Here is a 24,082-nt window from a genome sequence, read left to right as displayed (position 1 = left end):
TTCTTATGTTTATACTTTTAAAAATTAACACTTAAAGAAGTATTCTTTAAAATATATTTCCTGCAAACACTAGTAGTTTACTAGTTTATTTTCCTTGGTAGAAGTACAACTGAATTATACAAATAAATGAATAAATGAAGCCTGACCTGTTTGACTGGAGCAATGGGCATGTGTACTTGGGGTTTAAGAGGCTGCTGACTTTTCAACTTCTGTGCTTGCTCCTGTTCTTTTGCTAATTTCTGTTTCTCTTCAAGTGTAAGTGATGCCTTAAATGAAAATAGGAGGGGGGAAAAATCAACTGGCAACTTCATAAAAAAAATTCCATTTGTTTTAAAAAAAAAAAGATTTCATCTCTAGCAAAGCAATGTTTCACAATCCTTACTACTTCATGGTGATTTCCACAAGTATATTTCTAGTTACTACTATAACTAATTCTAGGTATTAACTCACAGGATCTATGTTAAACTATCTCTAGTATAAAGCAAGTAAAAAAGATTCATTAGAGTCATCCTTTGAACCAGACACTAGTGACTCATACCTGTAATCCAAGCTACTCAGGAGATCTAAGAGTCAAAGTTCAAAGCCAGGATGGACAGACAGATGTGAAAGACTTATCTCCAACTAACCAGGAAAAGGCCAGAAGTAAAGGTGTGGTAGCTCGCACACACACACAAACACCCACACGCGTACGTGGGCACACACATACACTCCCATACACACAACACAAGGCAAAAAAAAAAGCTAAATAAGAGCATGAGAAGAGCGCAGTGGGACAAAAGGCCGAGTCAGGCAGTCTAGATATGTCACCATGTGAGAAAGGCCATGTAATAAAGGAAGCCAAAAATCTTAAGTATGTTTATTATCAATATGGGTAAGGCCATGTTCCACTGATAGATATTTCAAAAAGATAACTACAGAATAATTTTTTTTGCCAGTCCTGGGGCTTGAACTCAGGGCCTGAGCACTGTCCTTGGGCTTTCTCAAGGCTAGAGCTCTACCACTTAAGCCACAGCATCACTTCTGGCTTTTTCTATATATATGGTACTGAGGAATTGAACCCAGGTCTCTGTATGCTAGGCAAGCACTCCACCACTAGGCCAAACTTCCAGCCTACAAAATTATTTTTTTTAATTTTATTTTATTCTCAGTTGATTGCACAAAGAGATTAGTTACATTCATCAGTTAGTAGGTATATTACTTCTCCCACTGATACCCCTTCTCATGTTTTTGTCCCTCTCTCTCTTCCCCCACCCCCTCACAATCGTCTCCACAAAATAATTTTTTGTTGTTGTTGTTGCTACAGTTCTGGGCTTGATCTCAGGGCTTGAGCACTGTCCTTGGACTTTTTTAAGGCTAGAGCTCTACCACTTGAGCTTCAGCACCACGTCCGGCTTTTTTCTACATATGTATCGAGGGATTGAACCTGGGCCTTCGTACATGCTAGGCAAACACTCTACCACTAGGCCAAACTCCCAGCCCCAACGAAATAATTTTTGTTTTTTTGTTGGTTTTTTTTTTGCCAGTCCTGGGCTTGAGCTCAGGGCCTGAGCGCTGTTCTTGGACTTTCTCAAGGCTAGAGTTCTACCACTTGAACCTCAGCACCACTTCCAGCTTTTTTGTATATATGTGGTTCCAAGGAACCGAACCCGGGTCTTTATGCATGCTACGCAAGCACTTTAACCACTAGGCCAAACTCCCGGCCCCAACGAAATAATTTTTAAGACACTAAACTGTATTTCCAAACAAATACCTATGGTTTAAAGAAAGTATCACAATATACATAATTACTAAAAAAAATGGTAAAGAAACTCACTTTTTTATGTTTATTCTGTATCCCATCTTCTTTATTTTCTGATTCACCACCAGTCAGAAGATCTGTTCCAATACTGTTAAAAACCTTATCAATCTGCTGACACAGAAAAATGTCCATCAATTAAAGCAATTTCCATAAAAATGTGAGTTACTGCTTAAATATTTAAAAAGACTTAAATGAAAATACTGTCAAGCATTTTTCTAAAAATTTAAGCATCTTCTCACCTGATTCCCAGTATGTGTAACTTTAGTGTCCTCAGATGGATTCATTTGATTTCCTATGTCCAAAGATCTATAGAAGAGAATAATAATAACAAGACAAGGGAAAGGAATTTTGATCTCATTCTCTAAGGAAAGTTATGATCTTTTCATTATTTTCTACTGTAAGTGCCTGCTCAAAAAAATTATATATGTCTTATTTAAAATTAAACAGTTGAGATTTATAGTAGAATATACTCAGTGCCATAAAACAAAGCAAGCACAATACTGTCAAAGAAATTATAAGCTGGTGGCTTATGCCTATAATCCTAGCAACTCAGGGAGCTGAGATCTAAGGATCACAGTTTGAACCCTGCTCCAGCAGAAAAGTCTATGAGACTCTTATCTCCAATTAACCATCAGAAAATGGGAAGTGGAGCTGTGGCTCAAAGTGGTAGGGCACTAGCCTTGAGCAACAAAGCTCGGAGTTCAAGCCCCTGACAGCCACCCCCCACCACCCTCCAAAAAAATCCTCAACCACTTATAAATATCACTGAGAGACAAAATATGATGTGGAAAACTGAAGACTAATTTCAGAATGACTCTAACAACAAACGGTAATCACTGTAATACAAATTTAATCTATGCCTGAAAAAGTAGGTAAGATTTAGAAAGAAGGAAGAAAAAGAAAAAGGGAAAGGTCTTTTCACTCAAATATAAATAACAAATACTAAGAGTGTGTTTTCAAGGGTAGAGATATAACTTAGTGGTACACCCTTAGCAAATGCAAGATTCTACATTTAACCCCCAGCATTAAGAAAAATTCTCTTTATATTTTATTAGCATAATTTATGTTAATAAATTTAGCTACATGGGGAGTGTTCATAATAACATTGCCATTCATAATATACCTTATCAAACTTACGCTTTTGTAAGTCTCCTTTACTCTTCTCCCCCTTCAAAACCAATTTCAATAGGTTCCACACCATTCTGTTCTCATATATGCAATAAACTACTTCAACCATATCTTAAACATATTCTTCTAGATTCTACCTTAACATAGCCAGTCCATCAAACTTCACATACATATATACACCACAGAATACTCAGAGCCTCCAAAGGACTCTTTCACCTTCTTCTATGGTACATGTATTTATTTCCATAAGTCTTATCTCATACTGGAGCAGAAGCTAAAGAGTTTCTATTTAGGGAACTTGCTTATGGTTGAAAAGCAATTTTGCTGATTTTTGGATGCCTTTCGGTTTACAATTTTAATACTTTAATATATATCCTAGAAGTGAATTTTTGACTAAATAGCATTCCCCAGTGAATTATTTCCATCATTACACTAGTATTGTACAAATAATTTAGAAAATCACCCTTAAAAACAAAAAGAGGTGGATGTTGCTAAATTATAAATGCTCTTGGGGCAAAAGAAAGCAAAAGGGAAACCAAAACACAAGCAGCTCATATTCTGAAAAATATTTATATGTGATGTTCCTCATGTTCAGCAACAGTGTTTATAATACTAGTGGCTGATAACAAAGAAACAGAACTTTCTTTATGTAATATATCTTATTAAACATTTGTTTTCAAAGATCAGATCAGATTTTCAAAAGTATCTTACTCTAGCTGATTTCAAACTACTAACATGCTGGGGATTTTAAAAAATATTTTACATATGACAAAATAAAATCCCCAAAAAATTCTATTCCATTTTTCAGAAAAATCAATCATGATATAATTTTAATTTCACTCCCTCAACAATGTGTAACCTACTCACTTTTGCTGCTCTTGCATTATATGAAGTTGCTCCAATTTGGTCTTATGTTCGGACTCCAGTCGGCTAAGCATTTCTTTTATGACGGAAATGAAAGAATTGAACTGGTATAATAAGAAATTGATATGTTATAACATTTCAAGTCCAAAGTAGATGTAACCAATTAAAATAATTCAATAAGCTAAACAATATTCTCCATTTTTTGAATTCCAGCATCATCGTGCAATGATATAACAATTAAACTGAAAATATCACAGAAGCCTTTTCAGTCTTAATAGTGACATGATAGTTAATGAGGCTTTAAATTCCAAAAAACATATTTGTGCTTATCAGAAAATAATTCTTTTAATTTATATAAAGAAAATTTCTATTTATTCAGATTGTTATACATATGACATCTCTGACTAACTTTGTTTTAGGAAAAGCCAGTTGAATTATTAAATATTCATAATGCAACTGGATCTGAGACTCTTAAATCCAATTAACCTCTAGAAAATGGGAAGTGGGACTTGCCTCAAGGGTAGGGTGGTAGCCTTGAGCTGAAGAGCTCAGGGACAGCGCCCAGGCCAAGTTCAAGGGACATGACCAACCCCCCCCAAATAATAAATAAATAAAATATACATATATATATATATAATACTGACAGGAACACATATAAAGTAGAATTATGGATACTAAAATAAACTTGAAAATATTTTAAAGTATCTTAAATTACAAATACGTACAAGAAATAAGAACAGAAATAAAAAGTTGAAGACTTCTAGGTATATTATTCTATTCCTCCTCAATATTTATTCTCTCAATCCCTAAAGCCAATCCTGCCACCCATGATATAAGCAAGTATTAATCTAGGAACAACCCTCTTTTGTTTATCATTTTTCCTAGCATAAATTAATCATGTAAAGTTGTTCACTGTGGTATTTCCAGTCCCTAATTCTAAATGTTTCTTGCCTGTCCCTCTGGATAGTCTCAGTTAAACTGAACTCTTCTCAGTCTTTTACATTATACTTCATTAAACACTAGCTCTCATGTGGACAAAACCAGGATTTTTGTAACTCTATACATCAAGTTTCTGTTTCTAGAACTGCAGTAGGGCTAGTGCTAAATAAAGAATAAGCTGTAATAGCCAACATTTTTGAAGGGTTCATAATCCGCAGGAAGAATCCATATAAGCACATAGCTGTGATAAGTATAACAGAGAATACAGAGACACAATTCTGTAACAATTTATTATCCCTTTGCTCAATCATCTCAAGTTCAAATATGAAACAGAAAGGAATTTAAAGTCTACCTACTCTGGACTCACGTATATTATTGCATTTTTCTCAAATTATTATTTTTTTTTGCCAGTCCTGGGGCTTGAACTCAGGGCCTGACACTGTCCTTGGACGCTTTTGCTCAAGGCTAGCTCTCTGCCACTTGAGCCACAGGGCCACTTCTGGCTTTTTTCTGCATATGTGGTACCAAAGAGTCGAACCTGGGGCTTCATGCATTCTAGGTGAACACTCTACCACTAGGCTATGCTCTTGGCCCCTCCTCAAATTAAGTTGAATTATTCCTTCCCTACAGTGACAGGGTCTTTAAAATGGTCCCTGATGATGCCCTCCTGCCATTTAAGTTCCTGTCTAATGTCCTATCCTGGACTTGTGATATACTTCTAGGCAATAAAATATGACAAAGGTAATCAGATACTGATTCCTTGATTATACTAAAAGAGACTGTAACTTCAGTCTTGTTAGCAGAACTCTTTCTCACTGGCTTTGATGAAACAAGCAACCACACTGGAAAGGCCCAAGTGACAGGGAAATGACAGTGACACCTGTCTGACATACAACTAGGACCAAAACCTTCAACCAAACAGGCCAAAAGGAGTGGAGTGCAACTAGTTAAACAGATTATAAGCAGACAGGTCCTTGGGAGAGCTCAGTTCTTAACTGCAGCACTATGAGAAACTGACCCAAAAATCCAACTAATCCAACTAAGCCAAGACCCAGCAAAGCTAACTCTAGGAACTTGGAGACAAAAGTATGTTGCCCTCAAAACACTAAACTTGTGGTTATTTGTTATATAATGATAATTACCAACATATTCTGACTTTGTGTCAACTTTCTAACCCCAAAGCAATCCAAATCTTGCTCAATTTTTTCCAACATCCTGCTCACTCATCATTCCCATCTCCCAGTGGAGGCCTCTAATATCTATCCTTCTACTCCAAAAAACTTCCTTCATTTAGTGCTCTGGCATATTTTACTGTTTTAACAACTGCTACAGGTAATATATTAACATATTTACTAAAAACATATAATGCCAACAAAACAGCAAACTGAATAAACTAAATGATCACAAAAATGTTTCCACCTGATTGAGATTGAGATTGTTTTCAATACTCAGAGGAATGAGATGAGGCAATACTTTTCCAGCCAGCTGTTCTTTGGTGATTCCCAACTTCTTATGAGTAAAAGTACATTTGTAAATACCTGACAGAGAAAATTATAACCAATTTTATAAGTTAATACCAGAAGAGAAATCTTGAAAACAGTGTATTTACATGTAATCTTTTGGTAACTCAGTGAAGCAAAAAATTTTCCTAATCAGTGTCATAAAATGGGGAGGCTCTTACACAGATCAGAATGATTTTAGCTTTCACATCAACACAGATTTATTAAACACTATGACAAAATCATCTTATGTTCTTTTGGTTAGGGAGCCCATTTAACATCAAAAGCTTAATCCCATCCAGGTTCAGTTATTATATTGCAGCAATGAGGTTACAGAATGCCCCCCTGGAAATTTAAACCTCACACTTAAACCTGACTTTAAAACATCTAAAAGTATACACATGGCAACAGTACAGCATCTACACTGTTGCTCGCTTTCTTAGTAAGAAAACAAATGGCTGTGGTGCCCCCTCTTATTTTGTACTACACAGAGAAGATGATATGTTGTATTTGTGAAGGTAGGACCCTCAAATGTCTATTACTTTTGCTAAAATCAACACAAAGAGAAAAGTTATACTAAGGCATTTATCCTATCATTCTTCAATTACTAAGTGGCTACATACATGAAAAGTACAATTGCTTTACAGAATGGGAATCTTACTGACAGAACTGTGAAACAATGAAGTTGTAACACATAACATTAACTTTTTAGCTACCTAAGATTCCCATGAGGACAGCTGGTTCCTTGGATGGAATCTGTTGTAAGAAGGGTAGGATATCATCAAGTACAAACCACTTATCCAAGTATTCCAAAATCTTTCCTAAGCACACTAATGAATTCACACGAACCTATTAAAAGAGATAAATTACATTTGTCATACAAAGTCTTTGTAATCTAAAACAAAATACTCAAATGTAAATTTAACCTTAATATATGCATATGCTAAAATCTAAAGGATAAAAGTACACTTTGAAGTAATAAGTATAAAAGCAAGAAATTCCTTATTATTTTTCCTAACTAGTTCCAAAAAGAGTTCTGATCAGTTCACCAAGACACTACTGAGCTAAGTTGAGGAAAGACTTCAACTTTTTTAATTAGTTAGTGGCTTTGGAAATCAAACCCAGGGCTCTCATCACTGAGCCACATCCTCAGCCCCAAAAGAATAAATAAACCTTTCTCTGGGTAGAAGAAAGCAGTGCCCTGGATTGAAACCAGATCCTTATGAATCCTAGGCAAATGCTCTATTGCTGAGATATATCACTAGACTTCATTCTTTTCAATATTTTAAATAAAGTTCTTAGGATTTAGGAAGCTTTTTACAATATATGTGTTTCGATATTTAAATTATTTTAAAAAATACACACCAGTGATTGTATATAGAGATTCCCTTCTTGAACACTTGTTTGTTAAACATGTCATTTGAAATATGATGTAAAAATCAATGTTAATAAATTCTTTAATTAAAAAAATTAATTATTGCAAAAAAAAAAGAATACATTCTCCTTGTAAAGTGATCAATTTCAGAGGGGGGGACTCTTATTTTATTTTAACTTGATTCAACTCATTCTTAAACAGTTTAAAAACATATGCCAGGGGCCAGGAGTTTGGCCTAGTGGTAGCATGCTTGCCTAGCATGCAGAAGACCCAGTTCAATTCCTCAGTACCATATACATAGAAAAAAGCTGGAAGTGGTGCTGTGGCTCAAGTGGTAGAGCTCTTGCCTTGAGAAAAAAGTCAAAGGACAGTGCTCAGGCCCTGAGTTCAAGCCCCACAACTGGCCAAAAAAAAAAAATGTATGCCATTATCTGTAGTTGCCTAACATTGTCTATTTTTAAATATACTTAATGCAGTTATCAAAACTTTCTACACGTTAGGCTTTAAAAACTATTAACTACAAAGGTTAGTACATTAAGTGTACTATACTATAACCAGTGTCCTAGAACTATATAAGAGAAATAATTGATTTAATTTTACTTTCTATTATAATGTTTTTTATTAGTCCTTTAAGTCCTAGCACATGTATTTTACTTAAGTCTGTGTAGAATGTCTTTTTTCTTATTTTTAAGTAACAGAATTAAAATACAATTATATCTTAGGACTTACCTTTTAAGAATTTTCCTAGTTAAACTCTTAAAACTTTAGATTATAGGTTTGATCCATATTCTAACTACATATTGGAAAAAATTATTGCTCATTTTCTATTGGTACATATGTACAAATGTACACACATACATGCGCACACACGCGTACACGCACGCACACACACACACACATCACCTATCACCAAGACAATGTGAACAGACTGTTATGGGGTTGAGAAATGAGAAAATGACAAACTACTGAGAAGTGAAAGGAAATAAAAATCAATCTGCAATTACTCACAGCAAGGGAAGATGTTTGAAGACAGGCATTTTTAATTCTTGGTATCAGAGCATTTTTCATGGATGGGTAGTCTATAAGATTTGCAAAAGTTGGAATGATGTTTAGACAAAGTTCCTATTAAAAAAATAAATCTCATCAATTTAGAGAAAACTCATTTTTTCACATATTCAAAAGCATGTTGCCTTTGTATGGCTAATTTATCTATTTTAAACAAAATTTTCCTATTATTTGTCCTCACAACTCTGAAAAAAAAAAAAACAGTTACAGTCACTCTATAAAACCTGTTTGGCTGCACAGAGCCTGTGTTATTGTGTCAAGAAGTTATATAATTGCTACTATTTTTTTTTCCTTTAGAGACATTCTGACTATATAGCACAGAATGGCCTACCACCAGAAATCCCTCAGGCTCTGCCTCCTAAGGACTGGAATTATAGGCAGCAACCACTACACTTGGCTACAACTCCTTTAGGAACAGCAAAGAAGTAGAGGTAGACACATCTCTCCCACTCAATCTACTTATAAGGGGAAAATTAACACCAACATCACACTCTTGAATAAATTTAGAAGAAAACTGAAATGAGTCAACAAAGTGACTTAAAAAATATGTCATTTTAGTTCTAACAAACTAGGCCAGTACACATCTATAATCCCAGCACTTAGAGGTTCTCCAGGCCAGCATAGGCCACAAAGAAAGAAAATCAGTAAATCATGTTTTCAATATTCTGCTTTTCTTTATACGGATCTGTTTACTGGCAAAAAGCCTACAAACTTTTAAATATTAAACTATTTTGCACAAAAGATGTTCTTAACATACAGTATATTTTCCACTAGGGCATGCTGAAATATGGCCCCAGATACTCAAGAGTCAGAAATTGGGAAGATCAAGGTTTGAGGCCTACCCAGGCAAAAGGTTGGTAAGACCCATCTGAAACAAGTTGGGTATTATAGCTCATACATAAAATGTCAGTTATGTAGAAAGCATGATCTGAGGCTAGTCCTGGATACAAAAGACTATCTGAACACAGCAAATAAAAAGCCGGGGTGGCAGAACTGGTTGAGCAGCTGCCTTTTCAAGTTCAAGAGGTCCTGATTTCAAACTCTAGTACTGCCAAATAATAATAATAATAATAATAATACTAATAATACTAATAATAATAATAATTTTCCAAAGTGAAAAAATATAAAATTAATGTCTTTTTACTTACTTCAGGATGGGTGCTGGGCCACACTTCTACGTTCTAAAATTGCATTTTTTTTTTTGCCAGTCCTGGGCGTAAGCTCAGGGCCTGAGCACTGTCCTTGGATTTTTTTCTCTCAAGGATAGAACTCTACCACTTGAGCCTCGGCACCACTTCTGGCTTTTTCTAAGTATGTGGTACCAAGGAATCGAACCCGGGTCTTTGTGCATGCTAGGCAAGCACTCTACCACTAGGCCAAACTCCCGGCCCTAAAATTGCATTTTTAATAGTAATCCAGAATGATTTTCTGGACAGAACCCAAAGAACCAGAATTTTAATAGCAAAGACTACAAAGAACTTTTTGACAAGGATATGCTGTTTTAAGATTGTCTTTGTGAGACAAAAGCCTGGCAATATGCTCCTTTATCTCCTTGGCATTCAAATTAAACTCACTGCAGAACAGCAACATTCTGGTTTTCTTTTTTTTCCCCTGTGGTGCTGGGGTTTAAATTTAGGGCTTTAAGTAATAGAGAGGTGCTCTATCAACTTGAGTTACAACCCCAAGTCTTAGGAACAGAAATTCTAAATAGAAAACTGAATTAACCAACATAAAAGAAAATACTTAATGTTTTCATAAGAAAAGGGCATAGATGCCTTTTAAATTTTTTCAATCATAATTATTCAATTAGAAGTAGAAAGGTATATAATAATTTAAGCTATAAAAAATAAAACTTTTCCCATAATAGTACATTACTAATGAGAGCAATAAGTCTACTTCATGACAAAAGTACCTATCAAGAATAAATTCCTTATGTGAAAGGGTATCAATGTATGTGAATTAATGCACCTTCTATCTGGCAAATATCATGTAACCCTTTTACTAATTACAATAAAAAAAAAGAAAAAAAAAGAATAAATTCCTTTATGAATCATAATCATTTAATTTAGCTAGTAGACATATTTAATAACTGTCAAAAATGTAATTTGATACACACACTACTGAGTTCTACATAAAATGCTACAACTTAATCTTAAAATATACTTTGTCTCTTTCTTCTGCTTTAAGAATCAGAGTTGGTTCTAAACAATCACCAATTGAATGCAGTACCTGGATCTGAATGGAAGGAGCCTCGAGTGCTCTGTACACCATCGGTAGGACACTGTTCTTGATCTCATCAGGAGGGGTTTTGGTTAGTAGCAAATCCATTTTTTGTAGGAAAATTAATAAAATCTGTTTAGAAGGGGGAAAAAAGAACATATGCATTAATGTCTAAATCCTTTAAGATTCAACATAAGCCAAAATTTAAAGTTGTTTTTTTTTTTAAAGAATAAGATATATTTTGACACTCACCATGTTGCTAGCCTGAAGGCGTGGAAGACAAAAACATACAAATCAAGCCTCTGACATTTATGGAAGCATACCACTTAGCATCTGCTCTCAGTCTAATTATTTAAATAAAGACTGGTTTTCACTTATCTACATTAATACATCGCCTACAAATACCCACTGTCTAGAAAGCTTCTGGGGAAAATAAATGCCTTAATACAGTAAAAAAAAAAAAAAGTCCCAAAGAAGTAAATTTCAGGTGCCATGAATATGGTCTAGTGCTTTACCTAGCATACATGAAAACCCCAGTTTGATTCCTCAGTACCACATACATAGAAAAAGCCAGAAGTTGTGCTGTCACTTAAATGGTAGAGCTCTAGCTTGAGAAAGTCCAAGGACAGCACTCAAGCCCTGAGTTCATGCCCCAGAACTAGCAAAAAAAAAGTAAATTTTATCTCTTTGCATTTGCACTACATTTAGGAAGTTCAAGAAGAAGAGAGGCCACAAGTTGGGGGCCGGGGTGGGGGGGATGACCTGTAAGGAAAATGTCTAGAAAACATTTTTAACTGACCCTGGCTTCTTGCTTTCTTTGTTATCAAGCTTCTTCCACTTAATCCAGTAAAAAGGAACAAACCAGACCTTCTATTAATGCAGAATATTTTTTTTTGGCCAAGACTCAGTTAAACATTTTCAAAAGAGGCTACAGTTTCATAAGTCAGTTAATGAGTACATTTCTTTTTGTTAGCCATTCCTTTACCTTCTTCTAGTTTCCCCCTCCCATCCCTACCTACAAGTTATATAGCTCATTTTCAACAGTGTCTACCAAGTACCACTGCTGCATTTGTTCCCCCTTTGTTCTCCATTTCTGTGCCCCCTTACCCACCCCAAAGACAGATATATGAACAAACAAGATTTTTAGAAAGAAGAAAATAAACAAAAAAGAAACCTCATTTCCATTCCCTGCAATTCACTTTGATAAATTTTATTTTGAATGGTCAAGAGGAACAGAGGGATTGCTCCTTTGGGTTCCTCCCCTAACCATATTCTCAGGAGGAATTTTTAACTGGAAACCAAAGGAGAAAAAATGAGAATTAGAGCGGGGTGCCAGTGGCTCATGCCTGTAATCCTAGCTCCTCAGGAGGCTGAGCTCTGAGGATCACAGTTCAAAGCCAGCCCCAGCAGGAAAATCTGTAAGACTATTATCTACAAGTCACCATTAGAAAGCCAGAAGTGGCACCATGGCTCAAAGTGGTGGAATACTAGCCTTGAGCAAACCCCATGACTGACTAAAAAAAAGAGAGAGGAAGGGAGGGAGGGAGGGAGGGAGGGAGGGAGAGAGAGAGAGAGAGAGAGAGAGAGACAGAGAGACAGAGACAGAGACAGAGACAGAGACAGAGAGAGAACCAAAGAATGGGGGCAACATAGAATTCAGGTCATGAGCTTCTCAGAACACTATGTTGACTAATTCCTATCTTGGGGAATATGTGACTACCAACTTCCCCTCTCTGTGCTTTGGGTATTGGCAAGAAGCCCTGCTTCAATGGCTGCTTTCACCTTCCTTGATCCTTTCTCAAGTCCACAGGATGCACACTATATACTACCTTCTGTATTCCATGCTTCTAAAGGACTCACAAAGTCACAGCCATTACATTAGAGAGTAATAAGCAATTGCCATGCAGAGGCAGAACAATAATATTTACTATGTGCCAGAAAATGTAATTACAGTTCAATAACCTCTTTTGTTTTAGAAAGGTGGTAATTAATGATGAGCCTAAGTCATATTTCAAGTAAAGAGATTCAAACCCAGCTCTGTGTTCCTGCTGAACTTGAATCAGAGATGATCATGAATCTGGCAAGCACACATTACAACAGGCATTTTCTTTCCATTTATATATACACATTACATATGTACATTATTTCAATGGTACTCTAAGCATTTTCTTCCTTTAGTAAAAGTATTTATTACCAAGAAAATAAAGAGGAACAGTTGGAGCAAATCATTTGCAAGCTAAAGACTGGAATAATAATACAAAAATACCTAAAAGTACAAGAAAAAATGGATACTTCTTTAACCTATAACTATTAATAGAGTCAAATGAGAAAAGTATAATGCATACAAAATTCTCTTACAATTATTGCCTGAGATGAAAATTTATAGAAAATCAAATACATTCACCTACAAAGTTTAATTATAATTTTATAGTTTAAACATATATAACATAGCTAATGAAAAAGGGTCATACACTTACAATTTTTCAACTCATATATTTATTTCTTTTGTTTCAGTGCTCAATACCCTTATCATATAAATATGCAACAAGCCAGGGACAGTGGCTCACGCCTGTAATCCTAGCTACTCAAGAGACTAAGAACTGAGGATTGCCAGATTGCCAGATTCTTATCTCCAATTAACCACTAGAAACTCATAAGTGGCACTATGGCTTGAGGCGTATGCCTTGAGCTGAAAAGCTCAGGGACAGCACCCAGCCCAGAGACAGGCCCCCACAAAGGCAACAATACCTACAACATACCTGGATTGGCTCTTGCTGCTTAAATACAGGACCAAGTTCAGGCAGAATTAATTTGACATATTCTTCTTTGGTACATTCCTCAGCAATCAGTAAAACATTGGGCAAAACAAAAGGTACCATGTCTGGGTTGACAAATTCTGAAGTCAAGCAAGGCAAAATTCTCTGTACAATGACTCGCTGAAAAACAACAATGATTTTTATAAAATCTATTGATTTCAGATCTTTAATATCATTAAAGTATAAAACGTATCTCTTCAGGTAAAATGATCATATAATTTATGGCTGAAATTAAAATACATTTTAGTAAAAATACGTTGCTACTGCTAAAACCAAAGGCATATGTTATGAATGTCTGGGTAAAAGAAGATATATGGTCACCTTTATTTAGAAAACCTTTATCACTTAAATCTTCACTGATGCTTCTACATTGTTTTTGTTGTTGTTGTTTGTTGATTATAGGGCTTGAATTCTGGGCCTGGATGCTGTTCCTGAGCTCTTTAGCTCATGGCTACCGCCCAACCCCTTGAACCACAGCCCCACTTCTGCTTTTCTAGTGGTTAACTGGAGTTTCACAGTCTTTAGTGCCCAGGGTGGCTTTAAATTACGATCCTCAGATCTCAGCCTCCTGTGTAGCTAGGATTACAGGTATGAGTCACCGTGCCCAGTGATGCTTCTATTCTTAATTCCTTTTTTATGAAGGAATTAATGTCACACAGCTCAAACACTGCCCTATATTTTTAATTGCTGCTTCATGCGTAATAACCTACCTATATTTACCATAATGGCCTTTAGACTATTATCTTCATTATCTTACCACTTAAGATTAGACAATTATCAAATGACCACTGGCTATGTGATTGATTAAAACACGGGGAGCATTTCTGCAGCCAGGAACTAATTTTATAAACAGTACCTTTAAGACTGTTTTACATTCATGGGTTGGAAAGTCAGAGGAGAGAGTTAAAGGAACTAAACAGCTAGCATCAACATAGAACTACATCTGTAACTCACTACTGGACAGTGATCTCCATAATGACAATTTGATGTGCAATTGCTGGTTTGACATGGGTTAGCACACTTATAATTTTTAAATAATTTTCTGTATCATAACTGAACTTTCAGCTATAGTCCACAACATTTTATAAACACGTAGGTACTAAAGGTAAAAGTTTTATTACTTCTGGAAATAATTTTATAGTAAGTTCTTTTAAATCTGATACAGTAAGAAATTGATGAACAAACCTTAGGCAATTTTGATAGAACCTTTGGCAGTCCTTTAAAAAACTGTGATTTTTGAAGATTATCTCTTTGGAATAAAGTATCAAAATATTGAAGTGTTACTGCACCAACATCATCAAAGAAAGGAATCTAAAAACATGGAAATAAATTATTATGAAACATATTACGTTAAAAGTACTTCATATAACTGAAACAACCCTAATAAAGTGAGGAAATATTCAGAAACATTCAGCATAATTATAACCATTTTACTAAATGTTATATTTTTTAAAAATCATAGTAAAAAAGCATTTTTCAAGTTCTTCAAAATCCGTTATTTGTTATCAAATCTGTTACCAGTTAGCAAATGCTGGGCAATAGCATTTGCTAATAAACTCAAGGCTTTTGAAAAACTAAGTAAAATATATTCTGTGGGGACTATGATACTGGACATTTGGGGGGATCATTTAATGTGCCACTTTGTAAAGCTCTAAGAAATAGATTAGGATTAGGATAAGACTCTGTCCGTGACAACTCCTGCTATCTAAACTACTTCCTCATAAGGGAAACAAAAGTAGATGGTCCTCAATGTACAAAAGGGTTGAAAGGGTTACTACAGGCTTATTAGCTGCTAAGTAAAGCAGACAACCTTCAGGAGAAAGCTTCTATCAAGATTTTGAGAGTATAAAGAGTATTATTTCCAAAATCTAGATGAATTATGAGGCTATGACTTCTCAGGGAGTTCAGAATATTTGCATATGTAATTACAACTATTAGAGTATATTTAGCTATTTAAAATTTAAAATTCTATATTCAATATTCAAGAACAAAGATGTCATGTGGGACTACATCTTCCTTTAGAAAAACCATCTTTTTAAATCCTTTTTTTTTTGGGTCTATTCATATAATGCAGAGAATCTAAGCATACTTCTTACCTTTGTCATTTGGTCTGCATCAGGTCTTACAGTTGGAGTTACATTTAGCAACAGTTTCACATGTTCACGGACTTCTTCAGGTATATTTGTGAGTGAACTAGATCCTAAACGACTCAACTATTCAAAGAGCAATAACAGTATATAAGTATTAACTATTTTAAAAGATACACATTTCAATAACCTAAGAAACTACTTAAATTTCAGCATATTTATAGACTAAACAAAACACTAGGTCTATTGCTGCAGGATAATTAAAATTAATGTCTACTCTTTTACAGAATAATTTAATTTTCACTCTAGCATATGTCAAGATTAAAATCTTTAATGTTCATTATTTATAGAAATTACTTTATGCAAACCTGAAATTTGACACCTATCTCAAGAATTCCTGAAAACATTATAGAAGAAAAATAGTGCTTAGCAAGTTTTGCATGCAAGAAAATATTGATAAGCAAATACCTGATCCAACTGCCTACTGAAACTCTTATAAATATCTTGCTTGTTGACTTCAAATATAGGTTTCCCTTTATTAAATACAGCATATATAACAGTTCCTAAGGAATACATATCACTGGCAGTTTCACAGCTCACAGAAAGTATGTATTCAGGAGCCAAATATTCAGGATTTGGAAGACACAGTGATGGTAAATTTGGGTCCCACTCTTTACAAGGAAACTTGGGCTGCAATGAGAAAGAAAAGAGATAACACAGGTCAAGTATTTCTTTTTTTTTTTTTGCCAGTCCTGGGCTTGAGCTCAGAGCGTGAGCACTGTCCTTGGACTCTCTCAAGGCTAGAACTCTACCACTTGAGCCTCAGCACCACTTCCGGCTTTTTCTATATATGTGGTACCAAGGAATCAAACCTGGGTCTTCCTGCATGCTAGGCAAGCACTTTAACCACTAGGCCAAACTCCCAGCCCAGGTCAAGTATTTCTAAAGAAAGAAAACTATTATCAAAGTTGTAGCAATTTACTTTTAAATTCCTGTTAACTTCATGCAACCAAGTAAAAAGGTCACTATCATCTTCAATTTTAAAATTTCCCCAAATTTGGAAACTGTACACCTCTTTTTTTTTTTTTTTTTTTTTTTTTTGCGGTTATGGGGATTGAACTCTGGGCCTTGGCTCTTCAGCTCAAAGCTAGCATTCTACCACTTAAGCCACAATACCACTTCCAGTATTCTGGTGGTTAACTGGAGATAAGAGACTTACAGCCTTTGGTGCCCAGGCTCCTCAGATCTCAGCCTCCTAAGTAACTAGGATTACAAGTGAGAGCCACCAGCACTGGGTTTCTGCAACTCATTTACCTCAGAAACTACTTAAGTCTCTTCTAGAAGATACATGATTACAATATTTACCTCATGTCATCCACAGACTTCATGTTTTACAAGGCTAGGATAGACTGTTGTTTGAAACCCTATACGTTCACTTAATTAGCTGTATGACTTAGTTAATAGATTCATAAGACTAAAGCAAGAATAAAAGTATGTTAGTCAAACAGTACAGTGCTGAGACCATAGTATATAGTCAATACCAATTATTTCTAAATTCCTTACTTACACATGGGTTTTTTTGTGTTGTTTTCTCGCCAGTTCTGGGGCTTGAACTCAGGGACTAGGCACTGTCCTTGGGCTTTCTCAAGGCTAGTGCTCTACCATTCTGGCTTTTTTTGTGTATGTGGTACTGAGGAATCAAACCCAGGGCTTTGTGCATGCTAGGCAAGCACTCTACCACTAGGCCACGTTCTTGGCCTCAATTATGGCTGTTTAAATGGATAGCTGTATTCAAATTCCCACAAGGAAAATCACTACAAAGGAAAATAATAGTTTGCTAACAACATATCCCAAGGGAAGTTATAGTTAAAAAAACTACGAATGTACTTTAGTTTCTCTAATTCCTTTAGTAAACTTGTTTATTAAAACAACATAACAAGGGGCCAGGAGTTTGGCCTAGTGGTAGAGTGCTTGCTTAGCATGCACGAAGACCTAAGTTCGATTCCTTGGTACCACATACATAGAAAAAAAGCCGGAACTGGTGCTAAGGTTCAAATGGTAGAACTCTAGCCTTGAAAAAGTCCAAGGACAGTGCTCAGGCCCTAAGCTCAAGCCCAAAAAATAAATAAATAAAAATAATGTAACAAGGGGCCGGGAGTTTGGCCTAGTGGTAGAGTGCTTGCCTAGCATGCACAAAGGCCCAGGTTCGATTCCTCAGTACCACCTACATACAAAAAAGCCGGAATGGTGACGAGGCTCAAGTGGTAGAGCTCTAGCCTTGAGAAAGTCCAAGGACAATGCTCAGGCCCTGAGCTCAAGCCCAGGACTGGCAAAAACAATAACAACAACAACAAAAAAAATGTAACAAGAAACTTTCCCTCTATATAGCCTCATATTTATTTTGAAAAATATGACAAATAATGGTCTTCAAAATGTAATTCTTGGAGACAGAACTTTCTGTCTATACTGGCTTTGAACTGTGATTCTCAGATCTCAGTACCCTGAGTAACTAGGATTCCAGGTATGAACCATCTGCTATAACTATAAACTTAAACATACCAGTGTACTACCAAGCCTATACACACATTTATCTGGGTTACACTGAATTTTTTACTCATTCCAGATGCAATCACTAATTTCTACAATTACCTCTTGTTCAGAAGGATTGGTCGATGACACAGAAAAATCAAAACCCATTATTTTCCAGGCTCCACTTTTATTCAAAATTATATTTTCAGGAGTAATATTTCCATGAACCATTTTGACACTGCTATGCAAAAAGGACAATCCTTCAGAAACCTTTAAATAGGAAAATAGGCATTTTTTTAATTGAGTAAAAGTCCTTCAATTACAACATCAAAATGTCTCATTAAAATCTTAATTATTGCTGGCTCTACCCATAAAGAATCTTACATATCAAGTAGCAATCAAATTTCATCAGAAAAGCAAAAGTGTCAATATTTCCATTTGCAGGACAATCTAGGTATTAGTGGGAAAAATCCTGCTGGGCAAAACAAAAGACCACGACCCTTCACAATCGTGGGAGTGCCGCTCCATCCAGAGACCCCTGTGATAGGTGAAAACACACAAAGTAGCAGCAGTAAATAGTCATCTCCCACCATATCGCAGTTTAGTCATTGCTACTTTGCAATTTTCACCCACCTCATAGTCTCTGGAATGTAGCTCCTGACATAGATGAGGAATAACTATTCACATATTCTTTTAAAAACCCGGGCTACAGTGAAGCCATAATAAGTAAACCATGATATAGCAAGGGACAACTATACTAAGTTCCTTTTTATAGGCACATAAGCAGGAGAGAGAAGTAATTTTAGTTGCCAAGATTTATTCATTTCCAGACTCTGAAACATTAAGGAACAAATTTTGATTCATTAATGAATTGATTCTTTAGATACAGAGTCTGAATATTAAAATTTTTATCTACTTCATATTGAAACTCACTTTTCTGAATATCATGCTTAGTATTCATATATTCAGTTGATATTTACTTATTCTCACATTGGATTGATAATTGGTCATTTTTATATTTGTACTGGAGATTATCATCAAATTTGCTACCCAGAAGAAAAGGCTGGATTTTGTTTGTTTGTTTGTTTGCAGGGAGAAGTAGGTTTTGGCAAGCTAGTAATCCTGACTTCAGGAACACTACTATTCCTGCTTTTCCTCAAACTCCTGTTTTGCTAGTTTCCCTCCAGGTCTAAATTCCATGTTTGGAGCATAATGATTTGCCATCTCCTCCAACATTCTGAGTTCTCACAGTTTTAACTATCACCTATGTGCTGACTATTTCCAACAACTTCATTCTAATTATGTCCAGACATAATTATCTATTTTCTTGCCTTATCTCCATCAGATGTCATATCTTAACTTCTGAGGAATTCAAAGCTTAAGTTTCTCCCCAGAATTCAATTTTCTCTTCCTGTAGAGAACCTCATTTTTCTATATGACTAGGACAAAAACCTTTTGAGTTATATTGTGCTTCTCTATTTTCTTAACTAGAAAATTCTGCCAGCTACCCAGTCCAAATACACAGAATGCTCCAGTCTTGCCACCTCCCTGTTCTGGACCAGGAATGCAGAGTGTTTCTGCTCTTGTCCTATTATACAACTTAATTCTCACCACAGAAGTTAATGTGATCTGTTAAAATGTAACTCAGGGGGGTGCTGGGAGTTTGTCCCAGTGGTAGATTGCTTGCCTAGCATGCACGAAGACCAAGGTTTGATTCCTCAGTACCACATACATAGAAAAAAAGCCGGAAGTGGTGCTGAGGCTTAGGTGGTAGAGCTCTAGCCTTGAGAAAGTCCAAGGACAGTGCTCAGGCCCTGAGCTCAAGCCCAAGACTGGCAAAAAAAAAAAAAAAATGTAACTCAGATCATCATCACTTTCTTACCCTCCAAATTTTTCTTCCCAGAGTAAAATCCAAAGTATTTTATACCAATTCTTCCTCTGGGTATCCATATAACTTGCTTTGACTTTTCCAAGTCTTTTCTAACATTGTTACCTTTTCGATGAGATGCCTCATTTAAAAGTGCAAGTTTTCTCTCTCCCTCATTCAAACCATTCCTTTTAAAATTTTTTATAGCATTTATCAAAATTTCATTGTCTATAGTCTCACATGCAAATTTTTGCAAAAGGTGGAATTTGTTTTGTTCTTTACATACAGTAGCCAGAATTGTGCCAAACAGATATAGTCCAATATATATTTATTTGTTTCATGAACAAATACAATGAGTTATTTTTAAAAGTTCCTGCTAGGTGCCTGGGGGGAAGCAGTATATACCTTGCAATTCTAGCTCTTTAGGAGGGAGGGACAGGGAGAATTGTAATTCATGGCCAGCAAAGGAAAAAACAAAACAAAAACAAGACCCTGAGCAGAAATGTCAGAGACTTTTCTCTAATTAGCCAGAAAAGTAATGGACTAGAAATGTGACTCAAGTGACATTTGAGCAAGAAAGCTGAGTGAAAGCATGAAGCTCAGAGTTCAAGGCCCAGTACTAGCATAGAAAGAAAAAAAAAAAAACATGATCTGAAGATCATGGTTTGACACCAAACCACAGGGCAGCAAAGTCCCTGAGACTCTTGTCTCCAATTAATCTCCAAAAAGCTGGAAGTAGAGGTGTGGCTCAAGTACCAGCATTAAGCAGAGAGCACTGAGGTTACAACACACATGAAAAAAAAATAATACCATTTAAGACTAATAACCTTCAGGAAAAAATCTGGACCATAGAAATGACTGCCAATTTGCTACAAAGAATCGAAGGTTTATATAAAGTAGTTTACACAGCTAATAAATAACCAGAAATATACATATATATTTTTTGCCAGTCCTGGGCTTAAGCTCAGGGCCTGAGCACTGTCCTTGGACTTTCTCAAAGCTAGAGCTCTACCACTTGAGCCATTGCACCATTTTCGGCTTTTTTTTCTATGTATGTGGTGCCAAGGAATCGAACCCAGGTCTTCGTGAATGCTAGGCAAGCAATCTACCACTAGGCCAAACTCCTGGCCCGCAAAACTATTTTTTTAAAACCCTTTTACATGTTGAATAAAAATACATACCTGAAGCAAACCATATTTAGTTTCTACATCATATAGTTTATAGTCCTTAATGTCTGGAGATACAGAGGAAGGTAGATTTTCCCAGTTACCAAGAACATTGGCTAAACTGGCAAAAACTGGTTCTGTACAAAATGCCAAGCAGTCTCTGTTTTGAAAAAACAGATGTATTACTATCATTTTTATATATTATTAAAGTCAAATATACATGAAATATCAGAGATCTTATTAAGTTATCAATAAGGTAGGCTTGTTTTGATTTGTATAATTTAGCATAAATGTAATACACTTCAATCAACAAAGTCAAGAGGATTTGTAAACCATAGTGGATAAAACACTCAATATTTTAATCTAAGTATTATAATAGTGATTTCTTTTGATTTAAAAGAATGATGAAACATACTATTTCAACTGTACTTCTTCAAATGACTTTTAAAAGGAAACCAATGAACTGACTTAAAATATTGCTACGTTATACCTATGATATCCTCATTTCTAATTTTCAAAATATGCTCAAAGAAGCCTGCAGGCTTTCTATAGAAGCTTCAGAAGCAAGGGGAGTGAAGAAGAGGGAAAGTCAGGTTATCTATTCGTTATCCAACCCCTATTCTTACTTCAGTCAAAGCAGCTTTGCTTTGATTTTAGACATGATTTTGAAGTGTCAAAGTATTTTAAATATTTCTGTCTGTGTTTGTGCGCGCGCACACATGCACGCACACCTTTTTGCTCAAGCCTAGTGTTCTAACACTTGAGCCATAACTCTACTTCTGGCTTTTTTTCTGGTTAATTGGAGACAAAAAGTCCCATGGACTTTCCTGCCTGGGCCGGTTTTTTGAACCATGATCCTCAGATCTCAGCCTCCTGAGTAGCTAGGATTATAGGCGTGAGCCACTGTGCCCAGCTTTAAATCTTGCCTTATGGTATACAATAGATTTACAAATTCAAAAATGTTAGATATTGACATTCAGAAAACAAACATGTAAAACAGATAAAAGCAAAACTGTCCTGGCTGAATAAGATGGGAAGCTTAGAATCTTTCCAGCTGTATCCTATACTTCCTGTTCCTCTGTTGTTAAAATTCAGAGAAGGGAATAATACAGTAACTGGTTATAAATGTAGAAAAGGTTTATAAGGCTAGCTGTTTAAAACAATATTAAACAATTGAAGGCTTGAGATCATGATTTCATTGCCTAGTGATTTTCATCAACAGTTCCTAAACTCTTCCTTCAGAAAAATAGAGGGTGAATGCAGGTCCACCTTCATAGGAGACTGAATGTCTAGAAAAGCACTGACTCACTGTGTTCTCCAATAATAACTCACTGAAAAAGACAAGGAATACTAGCAAATGAGTAAGGACTTCTATACTAGCAAATGCAGGAAATGACTATGTTCCACAATTCTCTGACATCTTCCCTTCTGATTACTATAGATGCGCATAAAATCAGCATATAGACTCATGGCCAATGTGAAAAGATACTGATATTTCAAAAAAAAAAGTACACACGCACAATACAATACATTATATTTTAGGGAAATTACCAATCCATACAAAAGTTTCTAAGAATTTTTCACTGATAATATTTAAAAATATAAAGATATTTTAAAATATTAAGTCAGGACATCTGCTATATACATTTCTGTTGAACTTTACCTGGATTCTTCCAAAGGATGTTGAACAGTAAGAAGTCGAGGGTGTCGAAGCCGTGTTAACTGTTGGACTCCTCGTTTTAAAGAATCAATGATTTGATCCTTCTCAAATTTTTGATACTTATCAATCAGCTTTTTGTCAAAGACAAAAACAGCCACTTCCTAATAAAAGAATTGTGGAACTAATTTAATAATAAAAGCACAAAGATAATATTCAACTGTCTACTCAAATTACATATACCTGTACACAATGGGACAGAAACTAATGTAATAAAATTTTTAGCATCAAATCCACTAGCATGATGTTCATTGCAGCACTATTTACCATAGCAAATATATGGAACCAACTCAGATGCCCCTCAGTTGATGATTGCACCAAGATGTGGTATTTATACACAATGGAATTCTATGCTGCCATCAGAAAAAACAACAGCGCCCCATTTGTAAGGAAATGGAAAGACTTAGAAAAAAAATCATATTACGTGAAATAAGCCAGACTCATAGGAACATAGGCTCAATGGTTTCCCTCATTGTCCTAATTAGTATAAACCCTGGACTCTCTTAGTGGAGGTTTACAATAGGGCAAAACCTAGATACATAAGGCCATTTAGGATGAGGCTAAAATGAAAGGGCCTCCAGGATATAGAAACAAAAGACATATAACAAAGTAGTTGTTGTCCTTAATGTACTATGTTAGCTCTCATCTCTTTTGCTGTCCCTTGGTTATCTCATATTGTTACAGTATCTTACCTTGTTATCTGATGTACTGTATATATCTTTGTTTATTTGAAATAGGATAGGGAAGGGGGGAAAACAAGCTGAGGTGGGGGTGAAGTTATGCACCTTCTATCTGGCGAATATAATGTAACTCTTCTATCAATTACAATAAAAATACTTTAAAAAATTTTAGCACCATTGTGCAACTTTTCTGATCAATGTCTGTTTTCTCATGATTAGTAAATCGAAATACTTTAATGGGTGAGTCCCAGAGTCCTCATCTAAAGAGACTGTAGGAAGACAACATGGTGGAACGTACCTATAATCCCAGTACTCACAGGGCTTAGGGAGGA

At 35.6% G+C, this 24,082-nt stretch overlaps 1 protein-coding gene across 4 annotated transcripts in view; it reads right to left on the bottom strand.

Moving 5' to 3' along the window:
* Positions 1-24,082, bottom strand: part of Scyl2 (SCY1 like pseudokinase 2) — a 41,975-nt gene that overhangs the window by 3,165 nt on the left and 14,728 nt on the right. For 3 of the 4 annotated variants that reach the window (XM_090328480.1, XM_090328482.1, XM_090328481.1), the window contains exons 3-17: positions 23,017-23,174; positions 21,369-21,513; positions 18,441-18,590; positions 16,260-16,481; positions 15,801-15,917; positions 14,890-15,015; positions 13,648-13,824; positions 10,898-11,020; positions 8,612-8,725; positions 6,945-7,077; positions 6,149-6,267; positions 3,794-3,894; positions 2,038-2,104; positions 1,814-1,909; positions 147-266 (exon numbers count right to left, since the gene is read on the bottom strand). In XM_090328480.1, the coding sequence (XP_090184606.1) occupies positions 147-266; positions 1,814-1,909; positions 2,038-2,104; positions 3,794-3,894; positions 6,149-6,267; positions 6,945-7,077; positions 8,612-8,725; positions 10,898-11,020; positions 13,648-13,824; positions 14,890-15,015; positions 15,801-15,917; positions 16,260-16,481; positions 18,441-18,590; positions 21,369-21,513; positions 23,017-23,174 (1,968 nt within the window). The remainder of the gene's footprint in view (positions 1-146; positions 267-1,813; positions 1,910-2,037; positions 2,105-3,793; positions 3,895-6,148; positions 6,268-6,944; positions 7,078-8,611; positions 8,726-10,897; positions 11,021-13,647; positions 13,825-14,889; positions 15,016-15,800; positions 15,918-16,259; positions 16,482-18,440; positions 18,591-21,368; positions 21,514-23,016; positions 23,175-24,082) is intronic. The other variant, XM_090328483.1, reaches the window with a different exon arrangement.

Source organism: Megascapheus bottae, chromosome 2, assembly GCF_031878675.1.
Source record: "Megascapheus bottae isolate mThoBot1 chromosome 2, mThoBot2.hap1, whole genome shotgun sequence".
Classification (NCBI taxonomy): Eukaryota; Metazoa; Chordata; class Mammalia; order Rodentia; family Geomyidae; genus Megascapheus; species Megascapheus bottae.
The sequence above is the reverse complement of the archived record's forward strand: the minus strand, read 5'-3'. Positions and strand labels throughout refer to the sequence as shown.